Source organism: Drosophila miranda, chromosome 2 (assembly GCF_003369915.1).
Source record: "Drosophila miranda strain MSH22 chromosome 2, D.miranda_PacBio2.1, whole genome shotgun sequence".
NCBI classification, from domain to species: domain Eukaryota; kingdom Metazoa; phylum Arthropoda; class Insecta; order Diptera; family Drosophilidae; genus Drosophila; species Drosophila miranda.
In genome coordinates, this window is record NC_046675.1 from 22,093,595 (window position 1) to 22,118,092 (window position 24,498).

The window sequence follows — 24,498 nt, forward strand, 5'->3', positions numbered from 1 at the left end:
CACAGATGAGTGTGCATCTGGCAGCCAGTCAATGGCCACGGGAACAAAGCCAAGGAGAAACAGACCGAGAAGCCCCAGGGCGAAAAGTCCTCCGTAGATAAACACAATGCAATAAAACGAAACTCGCGGCAATCTGGTAGAGCTTGGCAGCCAATCAATTAAACGGAGAAGATGCCATAAATTCTGTTATTTCTAAAACGGAGTAAAGTGCCAACCAATTGATTGGCAGCTGGCCAGTGATGGAGTTCCCAGTCCCCAGTCCCCAGTCCCAGTCTTTCAGTAATGGAGTCCAAGTGCTTCAGTGGTCGCTTTTCTCTGTGTTGAAGGAGGATGTCGAGTCTCCGTTCTCCTGTGATGGTGAGAAATAAAATAAACTGTGGATTGGTCCTTGGCTGCCTCTCAGTTTTGGGTTACATTTTCTCTGGCGCACTGCAGTGGCCCTTTTTCTCTCTTGTTGACTTTTTATTTTCACAATCATTTGGAGAGACCCTAGTACCCCTTTCACACCTTCCATGGCATGGCAGCAGCCGCAATTTGCACTGGCACTGGCACTGGGGGTAAAATTTAATTTGTTTCCTGCATATATCCTAGAGGCGTTTTGTGTGTCATGCATTTTTACACCTTAATTTGCGGCTAATTTGCATATTGTATATTTTCGCTTGTTGCGCAATTTCAGTTGCAGTTTCCCAGTTACGTTACGGTACCAGTACTATTTTCCCCACTTGCTGTTGCTGTTTCTGTTTCTGCAGTATTTCCTGCCACGGTCTCGGTGTCCTTTTCACCTACTATTGCGGCTTTGCTCTTTCTCTTTTCCCCACCCTCTCTCTCTCTCTCTCTGTCTCTTTTCCCATTTAAAGACCAGTTCTATTCGTTGAGTGGAACTTTAGAGGTGGCCAACAAGCGTGAAATGAAATTTGTTATAAAAAGTTGCCACATAAAAAATTTAATTTGAACCGAAACTACAGGAGAGAATTTCAATGCCCCTCATGGCCAAATGTGTGAGGATGTGTTACCTCTACCTATGTGTATTTTTCCAGTTAACCCTTATATGTGTAGAGATTGGTTGGATAACATTCCTAAAACTTCAAACTTCAAAATCGAAAAGAACTATGTTATTAGAATACACCGAACAAATTCAAATATAATAATATTCTTCTGCAGTTTTAAAAATAATCTGGTTTTTCTTTTTTTTCTATAATATATTTCTGATTTGTATTCTCTCCAAATTGAGCAACAATTATTAACTGCTTTCCTTTATACATTTATAGAATTTACATGAATGTTAAATACTACAACTAAATCGATTCTAACAAAATATAAGTATGTACAAAAAATTTCGGTTTCTTGAACTTTTTACATTTTCTTGAATGAAAACTGTTTTCGAACTGCTGACATTTTGTACTGCACCGAACGGAAAGTTGTCTAAAAGCAGAGTTTGATTTTCTATATTCTAACCTATCTAAAAACATATAGAAACACGGATATGCGCTTGGCTTTATGAAGATCTATAAATGTACATTCGTGGACGGCAGCTGAAACCACTCCTCCCCTCCTTGCCATCTAGAGGCAACCGTTGCCCCAGCAGCCACACCAGGGTATCTTGCCACCCGTGTGAGAGCTTATCGAGATCTTCCTGCGAGTGGAGCGCATGCTGAAACTCGTGGAGGACTCTCGCGAGGAGGCAAAACTGTTCGAGTTTCGATCGGATAACGAGGTGGCCGTCTCGTGGTTGCTATCCTGGTGGGAATGGTGGCTGTGGTGCGGATTGTTGCTAATCGCCATGCCGCTATGCGGATGATGGTGGTTGTGATGATGATGGTGTCCTCCCCCTCCTGCTCCTCCTCCGCTGGCACCACTATTTCTATGCACCGTATGGACAGTGCCCTCCGAGTGACGACGCGAGCATTTCGTCCGACTGACAGTCGCTGTCGTCATTGGCGCCGGATCGCTGCCCTCCTTGCGATGGTGATGATGGTGACTGGTGCTGGGCGGCGCCGAGGTAGTGGCCGTCACCTCTGGATGGCCTGGCACTGTCATTGTATTGCTGTTGGTGCGCCGGCGAGAGGAATGTGGCGAGGACGGTGTGCTGTGACTAATCTTGAAGGCCTTAATGCTGGGATGTGTGAGCACTGCGGTGGGCAGGTCCACACAACTGGCAGTGGCCATGGGTGCTGTGGTTACTGGTGCGACAGCATCCTCGGGCGCTTGTCCAGAGCCGCACAATATGGAGACGCGACGTGCCTTCCTCCGCGCCAGCTCATCAGCCTGGAAAGGGTATGGGAATCTGAATTTGGCAGAAGGAATCGAAGGAGTCCTCTTACCTCTGTCTGTGCCGCCTGCTCTGCCGCTGTCTCCGCCTCAGTTCCTGGCAGATCCACATCCAGCGAGCGCGTTAATTGTGAAGGAGACGATCGAAAAATGGCCCGCTTGGCCGCTGCCGTGGCCAGAGTCTTGTACAGATGACTCTTGTTCGGCGACATGCCACTGACAGATGTCGGTGGCGGAGGCGGCGGCTCTGTGGGCATCTGTGGCCTTCGTGCCGGCGGCAATGGAGGCGGCGGCTTGGCCGCTATACTCGGCTTGGCACTGATGGGCGGACGCTGTCCATTCGGGGATTGTTGCGGTCCAGCTGCCGCCTGATTGATCTGCTCGAATCCCAGATATGTGCATTTGTCGGGAAACGGTGCCATCGGATCGGGTATGTGAGGGGCAGGGCTGTCGGTGTGCTCCCTCTCCAGGGAGCGAGTGCGTCGCATCAGCTTGCTGTTCCCACTGTTCCCCGAATCCCCACTGGAGGTTGTCGTCGTGGTCAGTCCCGCACCTCCCGATTGGCTCTCCGTGGTGGCGGTGGCTGTGGCAGGAGAAATGGTTGGATTTGTGCCGTCGTACTGCAGATACAGATTCATCTCGGAGCGATAGGGCTTCTTCGCCTTGTCGTTGTCCTGGCGATGACTCAGGTTGTCCCGCGACTTGCTTTTTTCTAGCTGAATGGCTAAGATGTCCTCCGAAATAGTCTCAATGTCGTTTAGTATTGATTCCAGGTTTACCGAATCCGTCTGTGGGGGATAGTAAACTCATTAGAAATCCAAAATAATATGATTTGTCTTTTTCTAAAGCGATTTCAAGCGATTGGTTTAAAGGTTCTAAAAGGTTTCAATGCCGTGGGGGAGCATCTAGTTAAGGAATTACTTATTTATTTAGAGATCTACACATTAATATATGTAAAAGGTTTGAATACTTATTCCTTGGACTTCTATTTCTAAACATTTATGGGATGAGGGAACTATAATTAATATACATCCCAGATCCCTTCATTTAAATAAAGATACGAAAAACAAATCTTAATTTGATACTTTTTCCTACATTTTCCAAAATTGTTTACAACTTTTGTTTGTTAATTGGATCTAAAAATTGATTTTGATTAGAAATTAAGCAGTCTAGTATAGAAATAGAATATATTTTGAGAGGAAAACATGAGAATCATATTCAAATGTGGTACGCAAATAGTTTTGGGGGACATGAACATCGATGAGGTGGTCTAAAAATCCTATAAATTATAGACATCGAAAGCATAAGATAATGAAGAATGCCATTTTAATACAGCTAAACTGATCTGATGACTGGATCTGATGAAAGGAGAGGACTATGACAGGAGGATGATCGACTGCTGGTCAGAAGATCGACCCCTCACCTGACTAACGGTCTCCAGTTTCGCTTGGACCTTCGATACTTTCGCTGGCAATCTCATAGGGGAAGTTGTGGTCTTGGTTGTGTTCGTGGTGATGGTCATCACGGGTTTGGTCAGGGCTGTGGCCGAGATGCAGGTGCTCTGGCAGGGCTTTTGTGCGGTCGCATAGATGGGCTCCGCAGCAGAGTTGGGCATAGGTAGTGGCGAGCAACGGGCTACCGCTGCATTTGCAAGGGCAGCCGTGTAGATGTCCAGCACGCTGGAGCCCGGATGCGGCCGAGCCTTGTCTCTGGGACTGGCATTGGCAGCGGGGCCAAAGCCCAAGCCAACGGCAGCGGCCACATCGACCACGGCTCGGTGCAGGGCACAGTGATGGGGATGCTGTGGCACGCCCTCCTGCTCCTGGTTGTGGTCGTGGTCCTGGTCGTGCCGCTGGCTTGGGTGCTGGCGCGGATGCTGGTGGGCATGGCAATGCGAGTGGGCGCGATGGCGACGCGGACTTACTTGTGGTGAGACTCGTCTCTGGTACGGCGAAGCCAGAGCATTGTTCACGAATATATCCGGAGGATCACGTAGCGGCGGTGGCGGCGATCCTGGCGGCAGGGAATCTGGCAACTGCCCCTGGCACTGACCCTGGTTCGCGAGCTTCGTGTTGAGCCTGAGACGCGGCTTGAGCGGGGCAAAGAAATGCTTCGGACTGTTGAGCGCTTGTTGCGTTGCATTCGTAGTGATGGCCACCGTCTCGATGTCCCCCTGGCTCTCTGGCAGATGTGGAGCATTCAGAGCGATTTTTGGCATCGTCTGCTGTGTGGATGTTGGCACAAAGGTTGTCATCATAGCCGGTGGCGGTGGCGAGCGGGAAGGCGATGTATGATTGGAATATTTTCGGTGTGTGAAGGGCGACTGGAGATTGTAGTCCCAGCCATTGGTGTGGCGCATGGTCTTGCCAGTGGTGGTGCTCGAACTGCTCCCCAGCTCCGGCGTGGGTGTCAGGGCTATGAAGAGTTAGAAATGGATAACAGATTCAACTCAAGATAAAAGGTTCTCCCCTCACCTGAATTGGGATTTCCCATGTGCTGCGACAGTATGTTCTCAAAGTACGACAATGGTGGCACTGAGGCGTGCAGGTCATTCATCTGATTAGCCACCATCTCAATGGGCGTCAGGGGTGTCAGTGGTCCCATTAAACTGGGCAGCGTGCTCTGCGATCCATTCAAATCCGGTGTGCAAAGCATTCGATGTTCTTGCTGTTGGAACTGTTGCAGCATCTCTGGATTGCTCAGCGTCTCCTCAGACACCACCGACAGGTGATCGAAGTGCATGGGCTGCTGCTGCTGCTGCTCTGCCTTGAGCGAGGAATCCTCATTCTTTGATGATGATGACGTTGCGGGCACCTCTGGCGGCAGTGGCGGCTTGAGAGGGGCACAGGAACCACCCTCCTGGCAGCAATCGTCGCTGCAATGACCATCGTCTGCCCCGCGACAGGTATCACAAGAGTCAGAGTCCTGTTTTTGGTTGGAAGAAGGAATTAAATGGGCGTCACAAATAAAGAGCCACAAACTTTGGATCGGAATACAATTGGGGACTGATTTGCAAACTATTTTAAATCGTTGCTAATTTTTGCACGTTTTTCTGGTGTAAAGAGAAACAGCTGATTCCGATAAGCATTAAAGATCAATCGATAATTCTTATAGCTATCTAAGTAGGAAGTGCAACTATCGAAATTCAAAAGAATATTGGACCGAATATACATTTCCTTTTGGATGTAGACGAGAACTAAGACATTTTTTTGAAGTGATTATTTATGTAGTGATCTGATGATATAATATCTGCGGTTATTTAGGTTGAAGTCAGAAGATTTCATAGAAACATATTTAATGACTCTCGCACAGAGCACATGTAGGCCAATTCTGATCTGACAAACACATAATACAGAACAATTAAGCTTCTATTCTACTTACATCACTGTTTGCATCACAACCACCGCTGCCTCGTCCGCCTCCGCCACTACACCTGTACGCGTGGCAGGTGCCGCCACTCCCTCCACTGCCCCGACAGCCACCAAATTCATGTTCATTGAGCTTCGCCTTGAAGCGTTTGTTCAGCCTATCACACTCGTCCCGCAGTGTCCAGATCTCGCGACGCAATTGCTCATTCTCACGCCGGAGGCGCTTGATGTCCGATTGCCCTGGAAAATCAGGAAAACCATTAGAACATCAACAGCAATACTACCAATGGAAGGTGGCCAAACCAAAGCAGGGGAACTTGGTAAAGCACGTGGCAATCATGCAGAGCTGTCAGGCCTTTTTGACACCTCAAATCGCATTGTTTACAATCGCTTATCTTCTGTTTTGGCAATGAAAATCATTATTTTTTTATGAATAGACGCGGAGAACATACGCATATATCTATATAGATGGATAGACATATGTGGGAGGAGAGAATGATTTTTATATAGATATATTTGGTTGGGATTATTTTGGTTTTCGTTTTCCACCATCTAATGTGTTTTTAATTGGTTGTTTTCAGCATTTTCGCTATTTATTAAACGATTTTTTGATTTCCTGTTGTTTTATACTTGAACACATGAAAAAATACACTTTTATGGCCGCAATCTTTGGCCGACTTTGATCGCCTGAGAGCCCATCATTTACCTCGTTCAACTTCGGCATTTATGTTGATGGTGCGCAACCTGAGCTCCTCATTCTCGTATATCATGCCCCGCGATGACTTTCTGTCCAATCTGTAAAGTTCGAACATGCATTAGATAATTTCCTTAAACATTAAACAGAGATCTACAGATCTATGTACAACTAAAACTACGAGTAAGACCGGACCTTCGATTGGTGAGCGGTTGCCAGGGCGAACGGTAGCCGACCAACATGCCTAATTTTTCCTATGATCCGTACAAATCAAAACTCGTCCTAGATCTCGAAATATATTTGGTCTGTTCTGTCTTCAACGACTGCTGTAAGTCAACTGAACCGGATTTTAGGTCCAGCATTGGAACCAATTGTTAGCCGTTCTCTTCGGCTATATAACGCACGGCCTTTCAACACTCGCCGCATATAAATAAATAATAATAAAAAAACGTAAGAAAAAAGCACCGACGATGTAGGAAAAATAAATATAAATATACATATCACCGATTTGGTGCTAAGGAAAGAAAAATAACCAAGCAAAGCAATAAATTACAACAACAGAGCATAAATAAATTGATTTATCCACTGATTACGATCCAACGACTGCTGGCATAAGGGAAAATTTAACCTGAATTTCTTATGAAAATAAATAGAGTGAAGTGATCTGAGAAGAGTATTCCAAAGTTTCCTATCACTTGGCACTGCGCAAATACTTAATTCTGCAAATCAAATTAAGCAGATTAACAGATCTATTGAAGTCCCAAATGAGCCATAAAAAAGGGGATTCTTTGCAGGCTTTCCATAACTTACGCTTTTTATTCCGAAGCGATGTGACACTCACTGCCAGCCCGTCTGCACTGGGAATTTTTGACAAACTGCCGATCGCTTCGCCGATCTCAGCTCTCAGAGCCATGGCATATGCCACCATTCCAAAACAAATATTCAGAAAAAAACATAAATATATTTATACCCCATGTATGTATAGCATGTTGTCTGGTAGGATGTCTCCCCTACGATTTGTGGAATGCGTAGATCTAAAAAACATTTTCCCATATTTAAGAAATGACAAGAGTGCTTTTGGTATTCGAATATTTGGCAGTCATGCTTAACTTAGCCAAGTGTCATTTATTTTGGCTACTGATTGGAAAAGATTTTGGAATATTTTTCAGATCATCACAGAGAGATATTCTCTTTGGAAGATTTATGCTTTCTCTTTTGATTTGTGTTCATAAGTTCTCTTTAAAAACATTCAACGAATAATTCGTAGTATTCTTTTAGGTGCGATCTAAATATTTCCTCGGCGCCGACTATGATTTATTGATTTATTACACCCGGAGAATCGATTTAAATATATATGCTGATATATTTTCAACAAGAATGGATGTTGGCAATGTTTCTCTCAGGGTAGAATAACATATCAAATAGTTTAGATTTATAGATATACGAATTTTCGGGTGCATTATAAAGAAAGTAAAGGCTAAAAATGGAGAACATTTTTACTATTTTACATTTAAGAAAAAATATTCGTAAAAATTCAGTACTTGGAATAAGTTTCATACTTATTCTATATTTGGTGGAAATCCCATATTTACTATATGATATATTTCATTAAATGTTTTCTTGATTCCAGCACATCTTTTACAAGTTCATATTCCGGTGGTTCCTCTGATGATCTTCAACACGTTCCATCCCTGATTTCTGGATTCTATTTTTCGATTTTCCCAATATACACTTGTATACACAAAGAAGAGCGGCGCAGCGCTGGGCGTCAGCACGTTTCTCCCACGGAAGCTGAGCAGACCAAACAATCGGATCGATAGACTGATGATCGATAGCAAAGCAATCTCTTGGCAGTTTTATTGATGTCTACACACACACTCTCTCGCAAAAACATATATCTAAAGATCGTGTGGCTATATACGCTTGGAATAAACATTCCATATGATGATTCTGTGTACTTTGTAGTGTAAAATCAACTTGGACAATGTACCCCTACCCGAACCCCTACCCCCGGATTGTACACGATTCGATGATAAACAAATTGGAATTATTTTTAGTTCCGCTGGCCAGCGGCGAATATTGTTTGTTTAACGACCACTGAAGTGTATAGATATTAGAAGAGAACTTATAATGACTTTTAATATTTATCAAGAGCCAGATGTCCGTTTCCAAAAATAAAGTGCATGTGGCAAACGGCATTGGCCAAAAAGGGACAGAGCCAAGCCAGGGATATCCAAAGGGAAAGTAAGAGTTTTGCTTACTTGGCGGACTTTTCCGAACGTTTGTTGGTCTTCCGACTTCTTTCATAGTGAGTTTTTGCTTGTTTAGCACCTTTCATTTATCCAACCAGTTTATATAGCAATGCAATCAATGGTCACACTTTGCTGTGGGTTTCACCCAAAAGTTTATGCAATCATCTGTGAGCTGTGACGAATTTCACTGGCACAACATACTCGTATTCACTGTCTTAACTTGAATTTCAATAATTAATTATAATTTTCGCTGTAGAATCTCGTGAACAGCGTGACAAAATGTGAGCTGTGTTGAACAAAATTCAATTTCACCGCAGCAAAACCGCACGAGTCGACTCTGTACCGAAAACTGACAGTTGGGCGAGATCAGTTTTGGCCAAAAAAGAACCCGACTAGAACAACAAAACGCCGACGGCTACGACTGCGACTGGCATTGAACCATTGGCTTTGCCACTGCCGCCGCCGCCAAGAGCAACAAGCTTTGTCTGCTTCAATTTTTATTAAAATTAAAAGAAAAATGAAAAACGAACATAAAAACCATAAAACACAAAAAGAATAGAAAATGTTTCATAAAGCAAATGCGAACGAGTAAATCGAAAGAACAACAAATCATCGTTCTCAATGAAATGTACGCATGCTGTGCCGCGGAGCATTCGTTTATAAGATTAACAAAAAGAAATCGGACGAGAAAAGAGACAGAGAGAGAGAGAGAGAGCAAAAACACCTGCCACAAAGGACAACGAACTTTGGATGCTCTTGGTTTAAGAAAGAGAATCGAATGAGGTAGGGAAAGCATCATCCTGCAATGGAAATGTGCTTCTAGGAGTAGGACTATGATCTCTCTTTTCTGATGCCCAGGAAGGAATAGGTATCTGGGAGGAAGAAAACGATATTTCTAGGCCTGTAATAGCTTAGGAGATCCATCAAGATAACTTCATCTAAAAGCAACATCCAATCGAAGAGGTTCAGCATTAGTTTTCGTAGTTATACTACTTTTAAATTCCTGAGACTATCATATAACTATCATTTCCTTATAAAGGGTATTCAAAAATAGCGTGCTCAAGCATCAGCACTGAAAACTCTCTGACGTAGTAGTAGTCTCTCAACGTCAGCTGGAACAAAAAGCTTTTGCCAATTTCCCGATTTCGAAGGTAAAACCCCGAGAATTCTTCTACTATTAATTATGAAAATTTCAATTAAGTGACAAAAATTATTAAAATTGCTCAAATATTTATTGTTTTTCTTCTTGTCAGTGATATTTAAGCTTTTAAAAAAATGTCAGTGCTTATACAATCAATTACCCAGCTAATTAGACTGGTGGTTTTTTCCTGCAGGATGATTTTTTACGAGACTCGAGTAAATTGACTTTATTTACTCGAATATTTATTTCCGTTTGCATTATTCAAATTAAAGGATTTTGCAGGTCGAAGCCTGATTATAGTGATAGCATAGGAAATAAATTGAAATTAATCAAGCCTTTAATCGCATTCCATGTTGAATTCTGGTTGGGGTTCTGGTTGGGGCTATTGTGGGTTGACAGCTGCTGTAAAAGCTGAGTACAGGGGAAATTAATTTATATATTTGGTAAGCAGCAGATGATGGAGTAAATTAACAATAACCGCATTTCCAATTAAATTAACAGCTCTTTTATTGAGATCCGAATGAAATAAATTGGATCCCTCTCTGACACTGACACTGACTCTCTCAGTCTCTGTCTCCTTGTTAAATGTGTCGCGACATTGGCGGCCTAAATAAAAACTATAGCTGCCACCCACACCATCGTGGATCCCATCAAATCTTGCGTATACGTGTATTTGTCATCACACAACATTTTAAAAATAATTTCTACTCATTTGGCTAGTTTTCCTCTGCTTCTGTACGAATATTCATTATGTAAAGTTCAAGGGGAGGCCATCACGTCTAATAAATAATAATTTTTTATAATTCGCTTATGAAAAATGCCCGTGAATCGGCGTTATTTATCAGCCAATTAGAGAAATTAGCTAGGGATAACGTAGAGCTGGCGGGGGCATAAATATAATTTAAAGGAGCCGGACACCTTTTGCCATCCCGTGCCAATTTGTATCAAAGCTAATCGCCGCCTGTCATTCCACGCCGCTGTATCTATTGTTTATTTTGACATAAATGTGACGGCGACAGTTTAATCTTAGGCGATAATATTTTCATCTTTTCTCTTCGCTTTGAGATAGTAGTTGTTTTCTTAAGAAATTGTTTGGGGGCAATTGAAGGAATTTGGCCGAAATTAAAGAAAGATTAAGTGGTTAAGTGGGGGGGAAGAGGAATTCGTGGGCTATGACATATGGATGGACACTTCTAATCCATCTTAAGACTATCTAAAGAATAACTTAAATGGAAAGCTATTTAAAGGAGTTTTGTTAGAGAAATGTTGTGTCATATGAAAAATTTAATCAAATATGGAATCCATCTAGCATTGAAGATAGTTTTTCGATCTCTTAGACAACGCCATCTATGGTTGATCCATCTATGTATATACTTTTCCAGAAATTTATTGATCGGAAAGCACTCAGTGATCTTAAAAGCTGCAACCCCATAATGATTATAAGAGATCTGCGCATGATCCTTACGGTCATCTCTCACCGAAAGCTATCGCCACAAGCTTTTGATCTCTTATACAGTTCGGAGAACTCTCTCGTTCTCTATTTTGAGGGTATCTTAACTTAATTATACAGCTAAAGTAGCTTATGGCTAAGTAAATGAGTTTGTTTCTGGTTTGGTTTACCTGGTGTTTAGCTTAAAGTGTGCATGACGTCTTCGTTCTCGGAGCATAGTCGTGCATTAGTTTTCCGACATGTGAAAGAAAAACCAACAAACAAAAAACAAAAGACACATAAAGTAAAAAACAAAACAAAAAGAACGCGCCGCACCGTACACAAAACAAAACAAAACAAAACACACGGAAAAATACGGGAAAAATATGGTATGGATAAAGGGGCAACAACAACAACAACAAAATCATAATAATGAAAATGGAAAATTATTTTTTGTTGCTTATTTGATTTTGGTTTTTCTGTGTGTGTTTTTCCTACAATTTGTTTTGGAATTTTCTTTTTCGTTTTTGTTACTTTTCTTTTCGATTTTTGTTTACAAATAGTTGAGAGCGTGTTTATTTGGAGAAGAGCAGAGTGTGTAAGCGCATTGGAAACCAACCTCCCCCGTAGACCCCAAATAAACCCCAAACAAACGAGGGCCAATGGTAGTTTACATCTGGATTAATCGCGGCCAAATGCAGGCAACATCTTGGTTTCGATTTGTGGCACCTTCAAGTATGAAAATATGTACGAGTATCAGCCAGCTTGATGTTGATGTGTAGCTTAATATCTAGATGTTCAATGACATTCCGTTCTTTATGGCCGACCGACACTGTCTGGGTTGTTGGTTACACAATGCCCCAAGGGGTCCTGAATGTATGCTACACACGCACCAATCTCCAACAAAAGCCCAGACATACACATGAACACACATACTCGTACATTTTTATTCAAAAGGGGTAAAGTAAAGGCAGTATCTTCTGGCAAAGGCAATTGATTTATCGATTAAGTTGTCAAGTACACATTGTCATCCTTCATTAATATTTACATGTGTTACAGAATCAGCCCCGCTTCTTGAGAGGCAACGGAAAGCCCAGCCTTCCCAGGCCCCTTTGGGGACTTTTCTTCTTTTCTCTTGTGTGTAGCATTGAAAAGCTTGCCAGCAAAAGGATTTTCTTTCATGATTACATAACTGGCACACACACAGGACCCACCCGACCCCAAACATCATGGAATACTTGGCTAATTTATGCCATTTATCAAGGTGGAATGTACAATAAAAAGTAGTCGAGAAGAAAAGATTCTGATGGAAGCCAGATACGCTCAACCAATCTTAAACAGAAGTTATGCGAAATATGCCTAACAGAACGGAGATAAACCTGTCGAGATCTTAAACAGAAGTACTACACGTAATAATCCTCAAATATTTTTTTTCTATGTATTGATTCTACGAAAACATTTGAACCGTATAAACAATCATAAGATCGAATATATGTATATCTTATACTTATAAACACTTACTCAGTATCATAATAGTAAGAACTCATAAAGAATTCTTGTAATTTGTACGAAATGCTATATCCAAGCGAAATTTATGTCTGCGGACAATTAAACAGCCGCACAATGAAAATATCAATCCAATTTATGGATCACTTGAGCACATTCTTCCATTAACGAGACCCGTCAGGTACGATTATAATGGGTAAATATCTGGAGCAGATATGGATACTACGACCCCGACGCCCACACACGGATGATCATCAGCGCAACAAGGCTCTCCTGCTGATCTATGCAGATACAATGCGATCTATGGGATACACTCTCTCTCTATCTTTCGGGGCGGAACGGTTACGGGATACGTTGTGGCCTGCGAGGCACGCGACTGGGAACTGCAACCACTTGGCTCCGGCAGTGGGTTCGGTTCTGTGTGTTTTCGTGTTAAATATTTTGCGTACAACCATTTGTTGTTTCTTTTATGCGTGTGCCGCCGCTCTCCTCTGTCTACTTGTGTGTGTTTGAGGCATGCCTCATAGACTAGTGTGGCAGGGGGTAGGGTGCATTCGAGCGGACCCGGTGGTGTGCGGCATACGGCATGCCAATAAACTGTCGGAATGTGTGTGTTTGAGCTGCTAAACCGTCTGCAGACAGTGGGTAAAGTAAATATACGGCTGAAGAACGGAAATGTTTTTGGAATAATTTCCTCAAAAGAAATAACAGATTGATTGAGTTTATAGAAAGGAAAGGCCATAGGAACTTTTTCAGGGTTGTTTAGAAAGTATAAATATCACTCTATGGAGTGATCTTTGGAAAAGAATTTAGCATTCAATCATTGATTTGTTTTTGTTTAACTTTTTGATGACTGAACACCTGAAAAGTGTACTAACTTTTCTATATTTATATGCAACCAAAGGGGTCACCACATATAGGTTAATCTGCAGTGAAAATACCATCATTGACTCCCACAGTTTAATCTTCAATGAAAGTTCCATCTAATAATAGAAAGCAAATCCATAAAAACCCCCATAACATCCCTAATTCTACGACTAATCTGCTTGTCCGCATATTAAACATCAACACTGTGCCTGCCGTTCTACTCCATCTTCCTCAGCGGCTAGACGATTCCAAAAAGCATAGAAAGCGAAAAATAAATAGAAAGAGAAAGAGAGGGAGAGGGAGATACAGAGAGAGATAGAGAGAGATGGAATAAAAGTTGCGTGAGGCTGAGGCAACAAGCAAAACCGAATGCACAGCACACAGGCAAACTCTTGAACAAACAAGCAAAATGAGCAAGTTTCTGTCTATTTTTTGCTGCCTGCCGCCTGTTGCAGTTTATGGATCTATTATGGGGCAGTGTGCCTCCTGCTCGGCTCGGGTCTCGGGTCTCTGCCTCTTTTTTATGCCACACAAAGCAGAGGATCTTTCGACTCTATGCGTATGAACGATTTCATAAATACACCATAATGCGGGGCACAGCCTTTGATGGAAACTGGCTGAAGTTAAAGTTTTTAATGTCCAACATATGAGGAATAATAACCAGGCCGAAACGTGGTGTGTGGCTCCAAAAGGGTGATAGAGATTCCCTTTTTCATTTGGGGGGTATTAAATGGTATTAAATAAATAAACAGACTTAATGACCTGTTGGACTCTTTAATTGAAACCCGAAGAGGAAAAGGAATTTGCCACCAATATATATTTCCAGCAATTTTAATAAACATACAAATTCCTCCACTGATTTCCCGAGTGAATTTCCACACACACGCACAAATTTATTTATTTCTATTAATTGTGTCAGAATCACAACTAAATTAGTTTTCCCCGTCGCTTTTCTGCTTTTCTGGGTCATCTGCAGTCATCATTCCAAAAAGGTGAGAGATCCGTGTCTATTTTTATACCCTGCCTGCCTGCCACAAGTTGTAACGTTGCTTGGACGTCTGTGCCACATCGACACGAACGGAATGGAATGAAGATGGAATTGGAAACGTACAAGATTCTGTAAACAATAAATTACAAATCAAATTGCCTTATGCCTCAGATTTACAGCGGAGCCAAAACACTTTGCCATTTTGTTGATTCTGTGAATTATTTCCAAAATAAAATCGATCTCCGTTTCGCGGCTGTGCTAATTGAAGGCCCCCCGAAATGGGTCGGGAAAATTCAGATCAATGGGCATCAATTCCTGGCCGACGAGCGGGCGATGATCGATGAACGATCAAGGTAACGGAAGCGGGACCAATTTAATTGCCTTCCCAATGAAAAATTGGCATGGCAAATCGTAAAGTTCGATATGAGAAATATTTTCCCAACAAGTTCAATGAGCCGCAGCCACATAAAATCCCCAAATGCGAATGATGCTCAAATGAGAGTTCCATTCGCTGCTAATTGCTCGGTCTAAATGATGAATATGTTTTTAATAATTAATACTGAATTATGAGCAGCACAAAGATAAACACACACACACACGCAGGGGGTGAAATCTGAAATAATGTGTTTCCCAATTAAAATTCAATACCAATCTTTTTTCCCATTGCTGCTGGCTGCCAAAGACACAATTTTTGGCTGGAAATTCATTTGCTGAGCAGCAAAAATCAATCGCAAATCGGGGAAAATCGTTTTCAAGTACATATTATGGCGTAATTGAAATAAATATTCCGATAATGCTGATATATTTTTGGTATACATTTATGAGGCAGAGAAATCATCTCGTGTATGTCTGATGTGGCATGAAAAACAGGTGTAGCAATTGGTGAGAGTCCATTTGCTGCTTGTTTCTACTATGAACTATTTTCTAATGAGTTTCTATTTAAATTTGTCTTTTGTTTTAGATATGAATAGTAGCCAAATTTCAATAGATGAAGCTATGTTTCTGATCATTCCTGATTAAAGTGGTAATAAGCAGTTAGTTCAGGCCGACAAAAAGCTACAACAATGTGGTAAAAAGTGAAATTTCTGATTGAAATGACTGTTTTTTGTAATCTGGAACTGTGAGAAAAATAACAACTCCACCCTAATTTAATTTCTTTGACATTTGGAGACCCCTTCCTGATCTGATCTGAAACCAACATCAAATTTACATTTCCTGTGATAATAGATAGCAACTAGCTTTCTCTGTGGATGTGGTTGGCAGATAGCTTTGCCTGTGAAATAGTTAGCAGATAGCTTTCCCTGTGGATATATGTAGATTTCAGATAGATTGTTTGCGTATGTGTGTACCTCAAACCCGTGCTTTCGCCAACCCAGCCCTTGCTCTAAGCCAAATAAACACGCTCGGGTGGCTCTCACACGCCAACGAATTAAAGCTTGGCCACACTGAGAAAGCCTTCAGTGTGTGGTTGTAATTGTGTATCTATGTATCCATGTTTGTGTATCTGTGTGAGTGAGGTGTACATACTTTGGTATAGGTGCAACCTACTTGCTTTGGTGGGCGATGAGCTCGACGGCGTTGATTTCCGCTGATTGCTGTCGCTGTTTTCGCCGTTGCTGCCGCTGGCGCGTCCGCTAATTAAATTGTCATCCAAAGAAATGCCGTCGAGCCAATGCATGACATTATTTCCCTTTGTTGTCGACACGCACACTACAAACACTAGAACAAACACTGCCACTGGCGGCACACACACGGATACTCATGTATCGGAGGAATAAATCACATTTGGGCAGACGGCGACGGGCCAGCAATTGATAATAATTTCATCTCAAATCGTTGACACTTCATTTTGCATACCGTTTTTCCTTTCGCTTTGTTTCGCTCTTCTTTATTTTTTTCACATTTTTTTTACACCTTCAGGGCATTGGCAGCTGACATTTGTTTGCTCATTCCATCCACACTGGGCAATAATTCGATTCCCAGCAACAAGTATTGAATGGACGTTTAGCTCTTTTCCGCTTGTTCTTCCCTTATGCCTTTTGCTTTGGCTTTGGCTTTCACTTCACGATTTGCTTTCAACAACACGCATACGCATACGCCCTGTGTGACATAATTAGCACATTGCACTTTAACACTTGTCAACAGCTACAGCTACAGGGCTTGCCTGCCGCCCTCTGGTCTACTCCGCACAGACTACAGAATAGATCGCAAATTATGAAAGATTTCGTACAGAATTGGTAACACTCTCACAGCTGTGGTAAAGTGTACTTAAAATATGAGTTGGTGTTGCTTCACAAAAATAAAAAATAAAAAGAATCGCCTGACTCAAAACTGTCGATAGCTTTGCGATAATGCCCATCGATTTATCCACGATTGCGACTCGTTGTGAGCCCTCTGGCTAACCGGCTGCTTCTGACCGGAGACGCGAACCCCAGACGCTGACCATACGTATGGATTGTACTCGCAGACGTACACGGACACGGAGACACAGAGTCCGGCGACTGTGGCGTGGCGCATTTTCCAATCGTTTCGCACATTATTGTTTCCATTGTGTTCGATATTTGTATTTTCTTGTACTTTTGTTGTTCGCCCACAGACACATCAATACGATACGATACCATATCGGTACATGTGTATAAGTTTGCCTCAATTTATTGTACCTTCCTCTGTTTATTTTATACAGGCCCCAGCATTCTAGTATTACTCAGTGGGTGGGGAGGGGGGGGCTTGTTAGCCGAGCCGCTTCTGGCCAATTTCCTATTAGACATGTCGGCAGATACAGTTCGTGTGCGTATTGAATGTGGCAAAGCACTGGAGAACCATGGGATGGCTGGCTGGCTGGCAGCCGAAGGTGATTCAGACAGATAAATATTACCTGTCTGCCCTTCGGGGGTATACTGCGATTTATATATACATTAGCATTGGCCAAATAGAAATTCGATAGAAATTCAAAGGAAATATAGAGGAAATAGCACCTACGTACATATTTACATGTGGAATAATATTTATAAAATCTACAGTTATGCCTATTATGCCAGACAAATATATCAGAAAAAAATGGAACAGAAAAATCACTCAATAAATCATTCATTAAGCACTGAAACTGTCGCACATCGAAAGGCATTATGTCAAAAATGTGTCAAACAAGAATTTAAGTATTCTGAAAATATTTTGAATGCATTTTCGGGGGAGAGCTTTGCTCTACAGCTCGACGATTATATACGTATGTATATGTTTTTCTTAATTTGATCTTTTATGTCTTAATTTTCATTAATTGCTTGAGTTGTTCGAATTGCCGATTGCTTGTTTATACCAGAGCGGTGTATTTAAAACATCTGACTAAACATGAATGAAACTCGTACAAATTCAATGTGGAGAAAAAAAAATCAGGGAGATCATTGAATCTTTGAAAGAAGAATCGTTAGATCAGTGAACTCTTGGATAGAAAGACTGCCTGCGAGCACTATACACATATTTTCGTTTTATTTTCCATCGAACCACAACCACTGTGCACTTAATGGCCGCTTGTCAACAGTGCCCATACTGATGGTCTGCTTTCCCTCAATTTACTTTCGAAATATATTTTAAGGTAATTTAAAACCAAATGTTTATAGTAGTTCGATTGGGAAATTCTTTTAAAATGTTAGTGCAGCCTCACTTCTAATGGAAAATACATATAATTTTTGGCGTTTAATGAAGGCCTCAATGGCGCTGGCTGCATTCTTTTGGGTCATCATCGATGCCTGCGTCAATCTGTGGACCGGGCCTGCACTTTTACACATATTTTCAATGATAAACGTCGGCGATTCCTCTGGGACCCGTGGCCATATTTGTTTTGGCTGGCGTTGCTTATTTACGTTTCAATCAGAAAACAATTTCGCTTCCGCCTAGCCGCGGCGAGATCACTATTGGGTCACGCGGCGTATGAGCGATATACAGGATCGGCGCCACGCTGCGTATGAGATGAGATCTCGGCCACACTGTAACACAAGAAGCAGCAACAACAACCAAATCGGGGGAAAACAACGATGCGCCGCGTCCGCTGACGTTGAAAGACCGACTTATTCTGCTGCCACTGCCACTGCACTGCAATGAGCACTGGCATCGAACCTATTGCTCCAAAACAGCTGTCTTCCAGGCAGCCAGACAGCCACACTCACACCCATACAGCGCCTCCCACACATGTGTGTGTGTATGTGTGTTGCCGTGTGTGCGTAGGCCTTAAGTACTGCCAGACAACAGCATAGCCGTTCGTTCTAGTCTGGCCCTCCCGCCACACACTGCTCCGCACCGCTCTATGGAAAATTAAAAGAATCAAAGGCAAAGGCAACGGCAAAGAGCAAAATTAAGTATTTAGTTGTATTCTAGTATCGTATCTAGAGTATACATGCATTCTGGCTTGCATTTTTTAGCAGTGCCAGGCAATAAAGGGGCTACCCGGGGGGGTGCTCTACTCGTATAAGTTGTCTTCTTTTGGGGTGTGCCTAAAAGTAAAGACTTTTTTGGCAAATAACTAACATTTTTTAGGACTCTAAAGGTCTTGTCTCTAGTATCCTATATCTCTTTAATCTCTGTATATCATTTTCAGGCGCAACGAATTTTGTTTATAGCCATATCTTTCATTTTCAAAGCTTTTTTTGCTTTCAATTTATTGCTCATTAAATATAAGCTCCATTCGGATATCTATTTCGCAGGAAAATTTCTACTTGGGTTCACCCTAATGTGTAAGCGTCTCAGCCTCTGCTACAATGTGTATAGATATGTATGGGTGGATGTGTGTGCGTTCTTATGTCAAAGCTGAATGGAAAAGAGTAAAAAATAAAATGTATAAGAGCCCAAGATAAAATGCATTGTTTCAGGCGAGCAGAGCACGCAGGCAGGCGAAATACAAAAAATAAGAAAAAAGGAAGATACTTTTACACACAAAATGTGTAAGAATTATTAGCAGGCATGGTGGTGGGATGGAATGTGATGCAACGGAAATTGCGCCCTAGGGCTGTCCACATTCTGCAGCAAGAAAAAAGAATTTTCTATATGTTTTAGCTGGATAGAAACTATTACATTTGGAAACTATTAAATCGAGGACATTCTTACTATAAAGTAATTGAAAATTTTGGAAGATTTATGGGTGCAGAGGGGCTGACAATCTCTTGTTTATCTAAGGTATAAATTGATGAAAAAAGCTAACTGGATAACAATGTAATTCAAAAGTAAAAGGATTCATATCTTTAGTAGTGCTGACAACCCTGGTTTATCTTATAGCCGCGTTTCCTTGGCCTCCTTGCAGCTACGGCAATTAACACATCAATGCATGTACAGACACTCACATGCGATGCGATATCAATGGAGGCATCCCCACACACGCTGCAACCAATACTCCTCCCCTATCCTCGCAGCCACTTCAATCCCCCTTTTCTTCCGTCCTTCCATTGTGGAATGAAATAAATTATTGTATTTGAAAGCTTTTAAAGCGTGGGCCCACGACTAAGACTACGAGTCTGCATTTATTTGAATTTCTTGTTGATATCGAACGGGGGAAAGCACGCAAACAAACAGAAACTCAACCGATTCGACCGACCAATCCGATAGACAGACAGAGAGACAGGGCTGGGATATTCGACGCCCACTTGCAATATTTATTGTGTTTTGAATGGGGGAATCTGCAGGGTCGCAGCTATAGGTGGGAGGTATACCCGTAAACTAACCTTTGACGCTGCCGTTTTCCCTCACTCGCAGCTCCACGTACGGAACTCCTTTATGTGTGTGTGTTTTCGGTACTTTGATAATTTATTGTGTTACGTATACGCAGCGTGGGCTGCTGGAAGCCTAGAGAATTGCTATTGAATCAAATTGAAAAGGCCAAAGCCAAAGTTTGGGGGAAAAATGTTTCATAAATGCCTGCCCCCAAACAAAAAGTCGATTTTTAAGAGTAAAACTCGTTTTGGGTTGCCAGTTTTTCGTTTCCATTCATATTGTTTTGGACTTTCGATGGCATTGTAATGTAATTCCTTGTTTGGCAGAGAGCTATTGTTTGTATTACCTGTTGGCAGTGATTCGACCCACCCTTGGGAAACTCCCTGAAACTGTAATAAAAATGAATAGAATGGCAACAAGTACCACAAAAGTCCAACCGAATCCAAAGGCAAAAGGATGCTCGATTAAGTGCACCAAAAATGGGTACAAAAAGGATTTGGGGAAGGGCTGAAATTACTGTTAGCCGAATGACATTCATAACTATGCAAATTTATTGTGTAATTCTTCCACAAAACTCTAAACAGTATTATACACAATAACTTGAGAAGCAATTATCGTTAATTGTTATGGCCATTTAAATTTAACGCATCATTAACAACCAGAAGCAGAAACAGCAACAGAATCAGAGGCAGAAATAGCCCCAAATGAAGCTTTTGGATTCAACAAAATTATAATAAATGAGCTTTGGGCCAAAAAGCTTTGGCGAAAGAGAAAGTTAAGAGAGAGAGAGAGAGCAAGGCCAATGTTGGTGAAACTTTGTCAGAGGGATTGCTCTTTTATGCGTTGCCTACTTTTGGGCGTCAGTTTTTATGACTCTTGACCCGCAACCGATTGCCAACTGAGCCTCATGACAAATTTAATTACCAAAACCTAAAAAAAGGCGCCATAAAGAAAAAGCAAATACCCCTCAAATACCATTCAATGACAGATACAAAAGGAAGCTGCCACTAACACTGCGGCTGTGACTGGCTGGACTGCTGGCTGGTATCCGATAATCCAAGTTCAATGAGTCGTGCAAAATTTATGAAGATTATAAAATTTGTGGCAGGCCGGCCTCTGGGCGCTTCTCTTTTCACTCAATTCTGGACAAGGTCAAGGCTGAAACTAAACAGCATGTGGCTTAAATTTGTAACCAAAATTGAGGCACAGCTATATTACATATATATCCACTTTGGATGAAGATTGAGGTCCATTTCAGAGACATATGTTGCTGAAATCGTTCGGCTGTCTCTCTGGCTGGAACTCTGATGCCGGGGTCCAGTTGTGGCTGACAAGTGTCTTGAATAATTTATGACTCGGCCACTTTCAACTGCAGCAGCTGGTGTTCCAGTATCTGCCTCTGCCCCACCTCTGCTGGTGTCTCCACGAAGTCTGCATTAATTTTAATTTGTTGTGGGACCAGCGTGCCCGCTTGAAAGTTCCTCAAGACATTCCAAGAAGGAAACGAACGTAGTACTGGTATTCCCCATTGGCTTAGCCATTTTCCAAAAGCAAAAGTGTTAAGAGCATTCCCTTAGATACATCCAGACACACCCCCTTCCAACAATTACGTTCAATTGGAAATTTGTGAGCAGCATTTACTTTATTTCGCATTATTATTGTCGGGGGAGGAAGGAAACAGCAGCGCAGCAGTTCCCCAATGTTTGGACTTTATTTCGGGGTGTGGTGTGCATTTGTGCGTGCATCATCGAGGGGGAGGAACAAGGGACCGCTTTTACTTAAAGCAATTGGTTTTTCACAGAGATAAAACCAGGAGGGGAGACTGCTAGACAGACCCCTAACAAGTGCCAATTGAATATGGCCATCAAAATCACATGAATACGTTGATATTCTTATTGAGAGTCCTGCGTTCGTGGTGTTAAATGGTCTGTAAATCCTTCACACCTCTTAAATCAAGTGTTCTTATCGCCAAAGCTAAACATATATTCTTATATATCTGATTCCTGAAAGTAATCAGAGCTCAAAACTTAAGCCATCCACTTAGTGGGTGTGGCATCCAGCAGCCAGCAGCATGTCAACGAGTTGCCTCAAGTGGCAGCCTTAAATGTTGCCATGGGGAAAGCGAAACCTGTCTTCATCTTCTTGTCTGTTTTTCTTTTCGTCGTTGAATTTTTCCCAACTTTGTTTTCATTTCATTAGGATAGCAACAATGTTGGGGGTAAAGCTGCAGCTAATTGCAATCAAGGTGGAGCTTCAACTTGTTGCTGTGACGCTCTTGAGTTGCACCATCGCGTGTAGTGTTTCGTGTGGCACATGAGCGGTGCGCGGTGCTCCCTTCTTTTTTCAGCATTTCTGCTTTTAGCTGGCTGCCTGACTGACGAGTTGACTGGCTAAATTAATGGATCATCGCAAATTGCAATTCTTTGTTAATTATGACTTGTCCCTCAGCTTAAAGATGTAAGATACAGATACTTTAAAGAACTCTCATTTCAGAAGCCTTTTAATTTTAATTAGAGCCAAACACGTTTGCTGCAACCATCCTAATGTTAGGCCCCATAGAAACCCAAAAATAAACCAACAAGAACCTGCACAAAAGCCACTCTTGCTGTGTCGCATGTTTGTAAATATATTTTATAGCTTTTGGAGCTGAACAAATATAGCAAACAAAATCAACAACAAGCAAGCGACTCTTCCGAAGCCAAAGGACCTTTTTATTACCTTTGTCAAATGCACAAATAGCCCCCGAAAAATCCAAAGGCACTTCCACACAAAACACAGCCAGGACTCCCAGTCCAGGCTAAGCAATTTCAATGACAAAACACAACAAACGGCTCAGGCAAATTTACACATTTTGCAGACCAACAAAATGGGTAAAAAAATGTATGCCCATGTCCATGGCCATGGCCCACCCCCCAAATAAAAAAGGGTTGAAGCTCAAATGTAGCGAAGGCAAATATCCAAACATCTAAAGGTACGACGAGTATACAATAAAATATTATATCGTAATAAAAACCCAACGAGAATCCCAGCGCAAACGGATACACGAGCTCTTTGTAGAAATAAGAGAAATGGTTGTCAGGTGGCAATAGTCGTAGTGTGGGGCAGATAACACAACGATTGAGCGATACTTTTCGTATAATATGTGTGTGTATTCCTCGAGCGTCCCAGAAGCAGGAGCGGCAGCAGAACCTGCCAGGCATCGCAATATGTATTTAAGATTTATTGTAGATTTATGCTCGCCTTTTCCTCTGGTTAGCAGCTGCTGCTCCTTCCTCCTGTTATGCTACTGCTGCTCCTCTATTTTCATTCATGGCTAACAAGCAATTTGGCATCTCAGCAAGTTGGGGGTAACATCCACACACACACACAGACAGATAGATATCTGGGAGAATTCCAAGATGTAGGCTAAGCTCTTTAGTGGCTACGTTTTCACGGGCTGTTAGCGAAGCCAATTAACAATGAGAAAATCATGCTGAATATATATTTAAAATGAATATAGAAATATAAAAAAAATAAGAATAAACTTCAAGGATTTAATCTCTCTAACATTGAGCTTTCATTGCATTGTTCTTGAACATGATTTATCTATCCTAAATATTTCCATTCATCATATTTAAATGCTGCAAAAGTTCTCTTAGACAACTCACAATTTCTCTTCAGCTTATTACTAAACTGGTTTTTAGTCTCTCATATCATCAATCCCCCCCGAAAAAGTTGTTGGCCAAAAATGTGGCAGGGGCACATTTGGCACAATGGAAACCAAAAATGTTGTCACTCCGAGTGTCAGGAGATTATTAATTCCCTGTTTCCGGTGCATGTTTCGAGGGGTAGAAAGTTTAGTTGCATGTTTTTAATTAAATTTCACTTATTATTATTACTATTTTTGGTCAGCTTTTGCACTCGTCATTCCCCGTCTCCCATACGGTTCTGTTTGTGCGGTCGGGACATAAGTAAATGTGACGTGTTCAGTGCTGCATATATATTCGGGTTATACATATTGCATTTGTTCTTGTTTCTGGTTCCAAAATAAAACAAGCAAAACAAGTTTTTTAACTAATCCCCACAGCACAGTGCCTGCTGAAAAAGAGCAAACAACAATGGCAACAGCAGAAAACCCTGAGAAAAAAAAAAGAATAGCAGAGCAGAGGGAAAACCGAAAGCGAAACCAAAACTGAAAACTGAATGAATGGTCGGAGCAACTGTTTGCAAAGGGAAAAGAAAGGAAAAACTGCGAGGCGTAGCGGGAGGGGTGGAACAAAGGGAAATTTATTTCCGTTTTGTGTTTTTAAAA

At 41.8% G+C, this 24,498-nt stretch overlaps 1 protein-coding gene across 10 annotated transcripts; it reads right to left on the reverse strand.

The window, feature by feature from the left end:
• Positions 1-1,200: 1,200 nt before the first annotated feature.
• On the reverse strand, positions 1,201-18,546 carry LOC108157454 (serine/arginine repetitive matrix protein 1). Of its 10 annotated transcripts, XM_033389593.1 has the most exons (9): positions 18,371-18,546; positions 16,062-16,613; positions 11,344-11,380; positions 6,343-6,431; positions 5,650-5,876; positions 4,743-5,193; positions 3,692-4,683; positions 2,322-3,056; positions 1,201-2,265 (listed from the first exon to the last, which is right to left on the reverse strand). In XM_033389593.1, exons 2-9 carry the CDS (start codon positions 16,189-16,191, stop codon positions 1,561-1,563), a joined length of 3,366 nt encoding a protein of 1,121 aa, XP_033245484.1. In that variant the 5' UTR covers positions 16,192-16,613; positions 18,371-18,546; the 3' UTR covers positions 1,201-1,560. The 10 variants fall into 10 exon arrangements, with proteins under 10 accessions (XP_033245484.1, XP_017145008.1, XP_017145010.1 ...); XM_017289520.2 differs by lacking the exon at positions 18,371-18,546 and having other exon boundaries at positions 1,202-2,265; positions 11,344-11,427; positions 16,062-16,141; XM_033389594.1 differs by lacking the exon at positions 18,371-18,546 and having other exon boundaries at positions 1,202-2,265; positions 11,344-11,373; positions 16,062-16,105.
• Between the last annotated feature and the right edge of the window lie 5,952 nt (positions 18,547-24,498).